Below are 9,600 nucleotides of genomic sequence, written 5' to 3'. Positions count from 1 at the left end.
CTGGGCCCCCTGGTGCAGCTTTCCCCACTCCCAGCCTTCTAGCCCTCAAATCTCTTCTTCAGCTGTGATGCCTGAAGCAGGGCTGGGAGCCATGTAGGATTTAAGCTGCCATTGGAATCGATGGGAGTTAGGCACCTCTAGCCCTTTGAGGAGCTGGGCCTTGGACCCAGGGCGTTTTGGTGCCCACGGTGCTAATCTTACCCCTTCTCTGCACCCAACTATGCAGCAATGTAACTGAAGCCATGCCCCAACGCTCGGCTAGAAAGGGAGGCTGGTTGTGCCAGGAAGGCTCTGCCTCAGACCCGCTGGGTGACCCTGGACAAGTCATGCCACCTCTTGTGCCTCAGTTTCCCTAGGTGTAGGAAGCCAGTCCTACAAGGCCAGCGAGGAGCAGGAGGCAGGGTTACCTGCCCCTCTGGGTGCTGGGAGGGTGGTTTTTTAAGCTGGGTTTATAGAATGTCGTGTTTTCCGTCCTCCGTGCAAATGCAACTTTTATTTGTTTGTAAAATAAACTAACTTTGGGCTCAATTAAAAAAAAAATGGGGATGGAGGCCCACGCCCTCTCGCCCTTGCAGAGTGACATTTTTTCCAGAGGGCGGGGAGCCGGTCAGCCAAGGGACGGGAAACTGCAGCTGCCCGCGAGCGCAGAGCCCCACTGTGGGATGGCCGATTGAACAGCAACCACCTGGCAGTTCCACCATAAGCATTTATTCAGAGCCCCCCCGCGGGCTTTGTGGAGCAGGCTAGAGCCAAGGTAGCGTCTCCCCATTGTCCTGAGCCAAGCGCGGCCGTGTAACTTCTGGGTGCCCTGCTGCAGCTCTGCCCATAGCGCAGCCTGGGGGTCCCCTGGTGCAGCTTCCACCCCCTGGGCCCCTGTGGAGCCCTGGTGCAGCAATGTCCGCAGCTCAGCAGGGGCCCCCTGGTGCAGCTCTCTCCACGCCGCCAGCCTTTTAGGACTCAAACCTCTTCTTCAGCTCCGATACCTTGGGCAGGGCCGGGGGCTGGGAGACTTCTTCGAGCTCCGGCCAGGATGAGCTGGGCAGGGTGGCCCCTGCCCCCAGCCGGGAGACCCCACCCCTCAAGTCAGTTTGCCTGCTGGCCTTGGCCTGGAACAGAGCCACAGCTGACTGGACCCTAGGGGAGGAGGGGCTATCGGGTGAGAGGTGGGGCTCTACCTCAGGGGCGGGGCTATCCTGTTTGAGGCGGGGCTGTACCTCAGGGGTGGGGCTATCCTGTTCGGGGCGGGGCTCTACCTGAGAGGCGGGGCTATCCTGTGCAGGGTAGGGCTCTGCCCTGCACACCCCCTGCCCAGACTCTGGCCCTGTAGTGGCTGCTTCAGGGTGGCCTCCTGTGCCCTCTTCTTCAGGGGGCCCCAGAGAGCCAGTGGTTGGTGTCAGCTCTGCCCCAGCCCCTCCCTGCCCCCAGGCAGCCCTGCCCCCCAGCTCCTCCTCCCCGAGCTGGAAGGGCTTGTGCCAGGGCACTCTGAGCGTTGCTACCCTCTCGGCTGGCTGGGGAGGGCCCTCCTCATCCTCATTGATCCCGCGGTCCCACATCCCGCTCGCCGGGCGTGTGGCCTTTGCGGGCAGCAGCAAAGCATGCTGGGAGTCCCCAGCCTCCTCCTCGGCCAGGGAGGCCTCCTCCGAAGAGGGGGGAGCAAACTCCAGGGACGAGTTGTCCTCCTCGGCCAGCAGCCAGCACTCGTGGTCCCGGGCCTGGCGCCCGCTCAGGTTCTCCTCACTGGGGTTCATGTGCCTCAGCTGGAAGGGACAAGGAGCCAGGGTTGGTGCAGCAAGGGGCAGGGAGAGAGACCTGGGCTGGAGATGAATGGTGGGGGGAGGGAGGGGCTAGAGAAGAGGGGTGGAGTTAGGGGAGGGGCTTAGAGAGGAAAAGTTGGGGGGGGAGGTGGAATCAGGTGAGAGAGGGATGGGGCAGAATCAGGGAGGAGAGAGAGAGTCCAAGAGAAAGACTTGGGGGGAGAGAGGTGGGGTGGCACAAGGAGGTGTGTGTGGGGGAGCTCACCCTGGTGTAGCAGCTGCCCTCCTCCATGTTGCAGAAGTCCAGGCTGCGGGTCCCGTAAAGCAGGCCCCGTCCACTGGGCGCCGTCAGGCTCAGTGTCTCGAAGATCTCGCCCAGCAGGTCGATCTCGCCCGTCTCCAGGAAGCTCTTGTCCAGCTCCCCACCATCAGGGATGGCATCAGAGCTTGGGAGAGCCTCATGGCCTTCTGCCGGGGCAGCTCTGAGAGACATAGGGGAAGGCAGGGGGCTGGGCATTCATGTTACAGTCACATGTGGAAACTGACATACAGAAAACATGGCACCAAGCTTGTGCACGAAAGTGACGTGTCAACACGCATGTCAATTGACATGGGAACACTGTCACATCAAACTCTCAGCGTGTGCCAGTACGCACGGAAACGAACACATGGAATAGGCATGTCAGCTGTCATGCGTGCCAACACGCAGGTCCACCCACACATGTGACACACATGCTGATGTATTAAAGCTGGCTACCCATGTGGCCATCTGCATCAAAAGTCCCACGGAAAGTGGCAAGCATGAAGCTGACCACATGTTCCAGCACGTGTGTAAACAGATATGCCCTGCAGCCCAGGCCATCTCTGCACTCCCCCCAATATCTGTGCTCCTCCCAAGCCAGAGCCCCTCCTGTCCCCCCCCGCCCCCGCCTGTTACCTCTGGGCCTCCAGCTCCATCCCGCTGCAGCGTTTATTGGGTCGCAGGGGTCGGGACTGCAAGGAAACATGGGTCAAAGAGGCCGATCCCCCGGCTCACCCCTGGGCAGTGCAACTCCAAGCCCCTCCAGCATGGGGGCGGGGGGATCGCTGGGGCCAGGACCTCCCTGCCCTCCAGGCCGTTCCATGCCCACCACTCCCTGATCTGTGCCAGCCTCCCCCCACGCTGGGCCAGTGTCATTATCCAGGGCCACGGGCGAAGGAGGTGGAGTGGAAAGGGATGGAAAGGCCCACAGCCAGGCAGAGCTCGCCTGGCGCCCCCCCCAAGATGCTACTCAGATGAGTGAGGGCTCTCTGGGCGGGGGCAGCGATTCACTTCCCAAACTACCTGCTACGGGTTCCAGATGTTTCACATCTGCGTGAGGATTACCCACACGCTGCCGTTATTCCCACCAGATGTTCCACATCTGGGGAGCTGGACTATTTGTGCATGTTACCTGTGCCGGAGGTTCCACATCCAGGTGAGGCTGATCTGCATACCCCCATTATGCCCTTCCAGGTGTTCCACATCTGTATTAACTGCATATCTTCTTTATTCCCTTCTAGATGTTCTACAGCTGCATTAACTGCATACCCCCATTATTCCCTCCAGATGTGCCACATCTGCATTAACTGCATACCCCCATTATTCCCTCCAGATGTTTGACATCTGGGGAGCCGGACTATTTGTGCATTCCCGTTACCCACACTGGTGGTTCTACATCTGCATTAATTACATACCCTGTTTATTCCCTTTCAGATGCTTCACATCTGCATGAGGATTACCCACATGCCCTGTTATTCCCACCAGATGTTGCACATCTGCACCGGGGATTACCCACATCCCATCATTAGTTCCTTCCTGATGTTCCACACCTGGGGGAGCACTATCTGTGCGTCCCCCCCCGCCCCACCCCCTACAGAGGTTTCGCAGTCTCTGACCTTCCCAAAGTGCTGGGTGATGGGCAGCCGGCTTTGCAGGCACTCGGACTGGGTGCTCCGGGGCAGGATGGGGCCTGAGAGCTGGTCACACTTCAGGGAGCCGCCTCGCTGCAGGGATGAAGCCTGGCCCAAGTCCTGGAGCGGGGAAAGGGGGCCAGGCAGGACTGTGAGCAGAGTCCCAGGCAAGGCTCATAGACTCATAGGTCAGAAGGGACCATTATGATCTTCTAGTCTGATCCTCCTGCACAATGCAGGCCACAGACTCTCACCCACCCACTCCTGTAACAAACCCCTGAAGTTCTCAACTTGTGGTTTAAAGACTTCAAGATGCAGAGAATCCTCCAGCAAGTGATCACTGCCCCACACTGCAGAGGAAGGCGAAACCCCACCAGGCCCGCTGCCATTCTGCCCTGGAGGGAAATTCCTTCCTGACCCCAAATATGATGATCAGCTAAACCCTGAGCATGCGGGCAAGACTCACCAGCCAGACACCCAGGAAAGAATTCTCTGTAGTAACTCAGATCCCACCCTATCTAACATCCCATCACAAGCCATTGGGCATATTTACCACTAATAGTCAAAGATCAATTCATTGCCAAAATTAGGCTATCCCATCATACCATCCCTTCCACAAACTTATCAAGCTTAGTCTTGAAGCCAGATATGTCTTTTGCCCCCACTACTCCCCTTGAAAGGCTGTTCCCGAACTTCACTCCTCTGATGGTTAGAAACCTTCCTCTTATTTCAAGTCTAAACTTCCTGATGGCCAGTTTATATCCACTTGTTCTTGTGTGCACATTGGTATGAGCTTAAATAATTCCTCTCCCTCCCTGGTATTTATCCATCTGATGTATTTATATAGAGCAATCAGAACTCCCCTCAGCCTTCTTTTGGTTAGGCTAAACAAGCCGAGCCCTTTGAGTCTCCTTTCATAAGGCAGGTTTTCCATTCCACGGATCATCCTAGTTGCCCATCTCTGAACCTGTTCCAGTTTGATTTGATCCTTCTTAAACATGGGAGACCAGAACCACACACAGGATTGCAGATGAGGTCTCACCAGTGCCTTGTATAATGGTACTAACACCTCCTTATCTCTACCTCGCCTGATGCATCTCAACACTGGATTAGCTTTTTTCTCAGCCGAAGACCGAAGGAGAAGAGCCAGGGCCAGCTTCCCCCATCTGATCTAGAGGGCGCCGCCCTAGAGGAGCTCGGTCTCAGTGGCCAACAAGGGGGGGCTGTTCTGGGGGTGACACGGAGGCCCAGCCCACTGGCAACTGGGTGGCAGTAAATGCTCCCACATGGCGAGGTGCTCTTGGCCACGGCTGACATGGGAGTAGGGGCGGGATTCAAACCTGTAGCTTCGGAGCTCCAAACCCCAGTGTTATTAATAGGGGCTTCATGACATTTCAATCGGCCAGCTAGCTCAACAGGGGAGGGCAAAGGTCACAGGAGTAGGGGCACATCCGGAGCTCAATGCATCTCGGGGACGGCCTTCACCCTATCCCTCTGGGACGAAGGCAGAAAGTAGATTGGCTACCCGAGGCCCCCATCCCAGCACCTCCCCGATCATCTCCGGAGCCTCAGCCTAAGGACCAAGAGGTCTTCTTCTGCAGACCCTCAAGGGGGATCTCCAAGCAGAGCATCACGGGGACTCTAGGTAGAATCTGCCCTGGCAGAAGACTAGAAAGTTTCCTTCGCCAGCTTAGGATCTCATTACCCCTGACCCGAACCCTTAGCCCCCTCTGTTGTCTCCTAACCCTTTCTCATCTACAACCCCATTCACAATCTACTACCCTTAACCCTCCTTATGACCGGCCCCTCCTAGCTCCTGCCGCACCCAATCCCCAAGGAAGAAGCTGATCAGAGGGGAGCTGGAGGGAGGGGAATTTCCTCAGCAAGGGGGAATCCCTGGCTCTGAGTTGGGGGCGGGGAGGATTGCTGCAGTAGGAATCTTACCCTGTACCTCAAGCGACTTCGCATCTCCTTCAGCCTGTCTCGGGCATGGCTCTTGGCCTACAGGAGAGAAGAGAGAGGGGTGACGAGGCCATTCCTGGCTCTTTATGGTGTTATAAAACTGTCCATTCAGAGATCCTGGCACAGAGACATGACTGCATTCCCCCGGGAACCCCCCGCACAGACACACGACTGCATCCCCCTGCGATACCCCAGGCCTGGGACCCTCCATGGAGACACGACTGCTTCCCCCTGCGATACCCCAGGCCTGGGACCCTCCACGGAGACACGACTGCTTCCCCCTGCGATACTCTAGCCTTGGGATCACTCACATGGAGACACGACTGCATCCCCCTGCGATACCCCAGCCCCGGGATCCCTCACATGGGACATGACTGCATCCCCCTGCGATACCCCAGCCCCAGGACCCCTCACACGGAGACATGACTGCATCCCCCTGCAATACCCCAGCCCTGGGAATCCCCCGCACCAAGACATGACTGCATCCCCCTGCGATACCTCTGCCCCCGGGACCCCTCATTCGGAGACACGACTGCATCCCCTGCGATACCCCGACCCTAGGACACCTCACACGGAGACACGACTGCATCCCCCTGTGATACCCAAACCCTGGGACCCCTCACACGGAGACACGACTGCATCCCCCTGTGATACCCAAACCCTGGGACCCCTCACACGGAGACACGACTGCATCCCCCTGCGATACCTCTGCCCCCCGGGAACTCCCACATACACACAGATAAGATCCCGCCCCCCGCTATCAGAGCCCAGTGAACGGGGAAGACCGTGTAGCCAGTTGGTGACCTTACGTATTTGTACATGTTCCTGACGGCTGGGTTCGTCTTGCTCTTCATAGTGTGGATCAGGGCCCCTCCACCTTTCTGGCAAAACAAAGCGCAGAGATGTTGCTTTGGAGCGACCCTTATAGGCCCCTGGTGCCTCCTGCAGTCCTTGGCTTCGTCTTTCCCCCTGACACAAGTAACTTGACCGTCCTGCGGCTAGAGGGAGCCTGTGGGTGGCTACAGTTGCAGCAGGAGTCACCAGGTGGCGCTATCGCACACAATCTTTCTTTCAGCAGCACCTCATTGTTGCTTGTTTTGCAATGGTATTTTTTCAGGTGGGAGCTGTTGCAAGCAGTGGGGGGTTGCTCTCTGCCTGGTCCTGCGAACTAGAATCAGCTGGAGGCCGGCGCTGGGACATGTGATCTCCAAGTGTGTTTTTTTCTCAGCAGGAGAGCAGTCAGTCATGGGAAGACACACACTGCAGGTGACAGTTAATTTGGGGGCCATGCTAAGGTCCAGGGAGCGGGAGCTGGGACATCAGCTGGACAGTTTGCTCTGTCTTGGTCTCCGACTGGCATCGATTCTTGAGGCAGCGTTGCAACCTGGGCAGGGACTTTTGCAATGGGCTGGGATTCCTGAACGAGGGGATCGGCCTGTGTGCAGCTGGTGACACCTCTGTTCCAAGAGTGGTGTATAGAGTGTAAATAAACTAGTTGCAAATATGCCCAGACTCCATATCACTGATTTCTCCTCCAGCTGGAAGCTGGCATGCCAGGTGTTGGGCATCTGGTTCCTCTCAAGAAAGAGGCAACAGTAGAACATAATATTGTCAGTGCATCTAAGCCACTGACAGCCCCTACGGAGAATGGAAAAACTTAAGGCTTGAGCTTCTCAATCCATTATGAACGCTCCAGTGACTTCTGTGGAGCTGCTCCTCATTTAACTCTAACGGGATCAGAATCAAGCTACTAATTCAGAGGTGGTGCGTTAGGGAGCACGTATAAGCTACACACTCCAGGGGAGTTAATTTACACAGCGAGCAGTAAATTAAAGCAGGGCCGCAGCTACTTTCGTGCACCTCTTCTGTGACTTATTCACCTGCTCCTTCCCAGCCTGCAGGGTCGCAGGGGTTAGATCTTGGCCTCTCTCCTATCAATGGGTCCGGCCTTTCATGGTGTAAAATGCACGAGTTGAATCTCAAATCTGATTCCCCCGACATCAATTGCAGAATACCTCTTGATTTCCAGGGGGTCTGGATTTGGGCCCAGTTTGACCCATTTACTGACAGGGAACTTAACATGTTGCCTCAGAAAAATTTGGCCCTTTGCCGCTAGCCAGTGAACTAGAAGCTGCAGGCAATACTTAATGCAGCTAGGTTGGCATTATCACCATTTTACAGAGGGGGCAAACTAAGCCACAGAAAGGGGCAGTGACTCTCCCCCACCCCCCAGGTTACATTGCAAGTTAGTGGCAGGGTTGAATAGAACCCAGGCCTCTGGGTTCCCACTCCCCTCCCAGAGTTGGGAATGGAACTCAGGAGCGCTGAATCCCAGCCCTTCTGCTCTAGCCACTACACCCCACTCCCCTCCCCTCCTGGAGCTGGGGGTAGAACCCATGATTCTTGGCTCTCAGTCCTGCACTCACACCACTTCACAACCCTCTCCAGTGGACCCCACAAGCTGCTATCAGGCAGTTCCATACCTTGAGGCTCTCCACCCATAGCTGGTACGACCTCAGGTTACCTGCATGGGAACAGAAAAGGGAGAGATGTAAATTCCCAGGCCATGAATGACTCAGGGCCCTAAGTGGGGTCCTTACCCACCCTGCCGCCAAGCCTGACCCCCGCCCTGGTGAGGAGGTGAATATTGCCAGGCCAGCCCTACCATCACTGCCAACCCCTGGTGCATTGTGGGGGAACTCTGGGTGGCACCACCGTTAAAGGGTCACATCCTGGGTGTGGTGTTCTGTCCCATCTAGTGGCACCAAGATCACTTACAGAGAGAGAGAGAGAGAGAAAATGAGTCTGCTCTAGAGCCTTAGCTAACCGCCAGCTGGCTTTTAGCTCATGTGGTAGAGCAGGGGGTCTCAAACTGGGGGTCGGGACCCCTCAGGGGGTCATGAGGTTATTACATGGGGGGTTGCGAGCTGTCAACCTCCACCCCAAACTCACTTGCCTCCAGCATTTATAATGGTGTTAAATATATTTAAAAGCGTGTAATTTGTTGGCAGGGGGTCGCACTCAGAGGCTTGCTGTGTGAAAGGCGTCACCAGTAAAAAAGTTTGAGACCCCCTGAGGTAGAGGCTCATGCACTCAGCTCCAGAGGTCCCTGGTTCTATCCCGCCCGCTGACGGTCGCTGTGTATGCACTGGGGGCACCGCGCCCCTATTGCCCCCCGAGGGAGGTGCGGTCAGTGGCTGCACCCTCCTTACCCGCCGCCAACCCGCTGTTGGTGATTTCCTGCTCAAACACATCCGAAAAGCCCACGCCGGCGTTCAGCTTCTCCAGGCGCTCGTCGATGAACTGAAAAGTGGGTGGCGTGGGGGACACGGGGTGCAAGGGGAGTCGGGGAGAGCGCACAGAGCACATAGAGAAGGGGGAACCATTAGAGGGGAGCATGTGGGGCAGATGGAGGGGAGAACCATTAGAGGGGAGCACATGGCAGGGTCAGTGGGGGGAACCATTAGATGGCAGTGCGGGGGGGCAGACAGGGAGGAAACATTAGGCGGATTACAGGAGGGAGGCAGATAGAGAAGGGGGAACAATTAGAGGGAAAACAGGGGGCAGATGAAGAAGGGGAACCATCAGAGAGGAGTACAGGGCAGATGGAGAAGGTGGAACCATTAGAGAGAGCACATGGGGGCAGATGGAGACAGGTGAACCATTAGAGGATCGCACAGGGGGGTAGATGGAGGGGGGGAACCATTAGAGGGGAGCATGGGGCAGATGGAGAGGGGGGAACCATTAGAGGGGAGCACAGAGGGCAGATGGAGAGGGGGGAACCATTAGAGAAGAGCACAGGGAGGCAGATGGAGAGGGGAGAACCATTAGAGGGACGCAAATGGAGAGGGGGAATCATTAGAGGAGAGCACGGAGAGCAGATGGAGAGGGGGGAACCATTAGAGGGGAGCATGGGGGCAGATGGAGAGGGGGGAACCATTAGAGGGGAGCA

At 56.8% G+C, this 9,600-nt stretch overlaps 1 protein-coding gene across 3 annotated transcripts in view; it reads right to left on the bottom strand.

Annotated features, from left to right (window-relative positions):
* Window positions 1–612: 612 nt before the first annotated feature.
* LOC116830732 (DENN domain-containing protein 1B) overlaps window positions 613–9,600 on the bottom strand; it is a 26,172-nt gene continuing 17,184 nt past the window's right edge. For 2 of the 3 annotated variants that reach the window (XM_032790371.2, XM_032790385.2), the window contains 8 exons: window positions 8,861–8,951; window positions 8,132–8,172; window positions 6,458–6,529; window positions 5,631–5,687; window positions 3,672–3,806; window positions 2,692–2,747; window positions 2,020–2,236; window positions 613–1,757 (listed from right to left, as the gene is read on the bottom strand). In XM_032790371.2, coding sequence (XP_032646262.1) covers window positions 951–1,757; window positions 2,020–2,236; window positions 2,692–2,747; window positions 3,672–3,806; window positions 5,631–5,687; window positions 6,458–6,529; window positions 8,132–8,172; window positions 8,861–8,951 — 1,476 coding nt within the window. In that variant the 3' untranslated portion in view covers window positions 613–950. Of the gene's footprint in view, window positions 1,758–2,019; window positions 2,237–2,691; window positions 2,748–3,671; window positions 3,807–5,630; window positions 5,688–6,457; window positions 6,530–8,131; window positions 8,173–8,860; window positions 8,952–9,600 lie in introns of those variants that run through there. The other variant, XM_032790391.2, reaches the window with a different exon arrangement.

This window comes from Chelonoidis abingdonii, chromosome 26 (genome assembly GCF_003597395.2).
Source record: "Chelonoidis abingdonii isolate Lonesome George chromosome 26, CheloAbing_2.0, whole genome shotgun sequence".
NCBI classification, from domain to species: Eukaryota; Metazoa; Chordata; order Testudines; family Testudinidae; genus Chelonoidis; species Chelonoidis abingdonii.
This window is presented reverse-complemented; position numbering and strand designations above follow the sequence as displayed.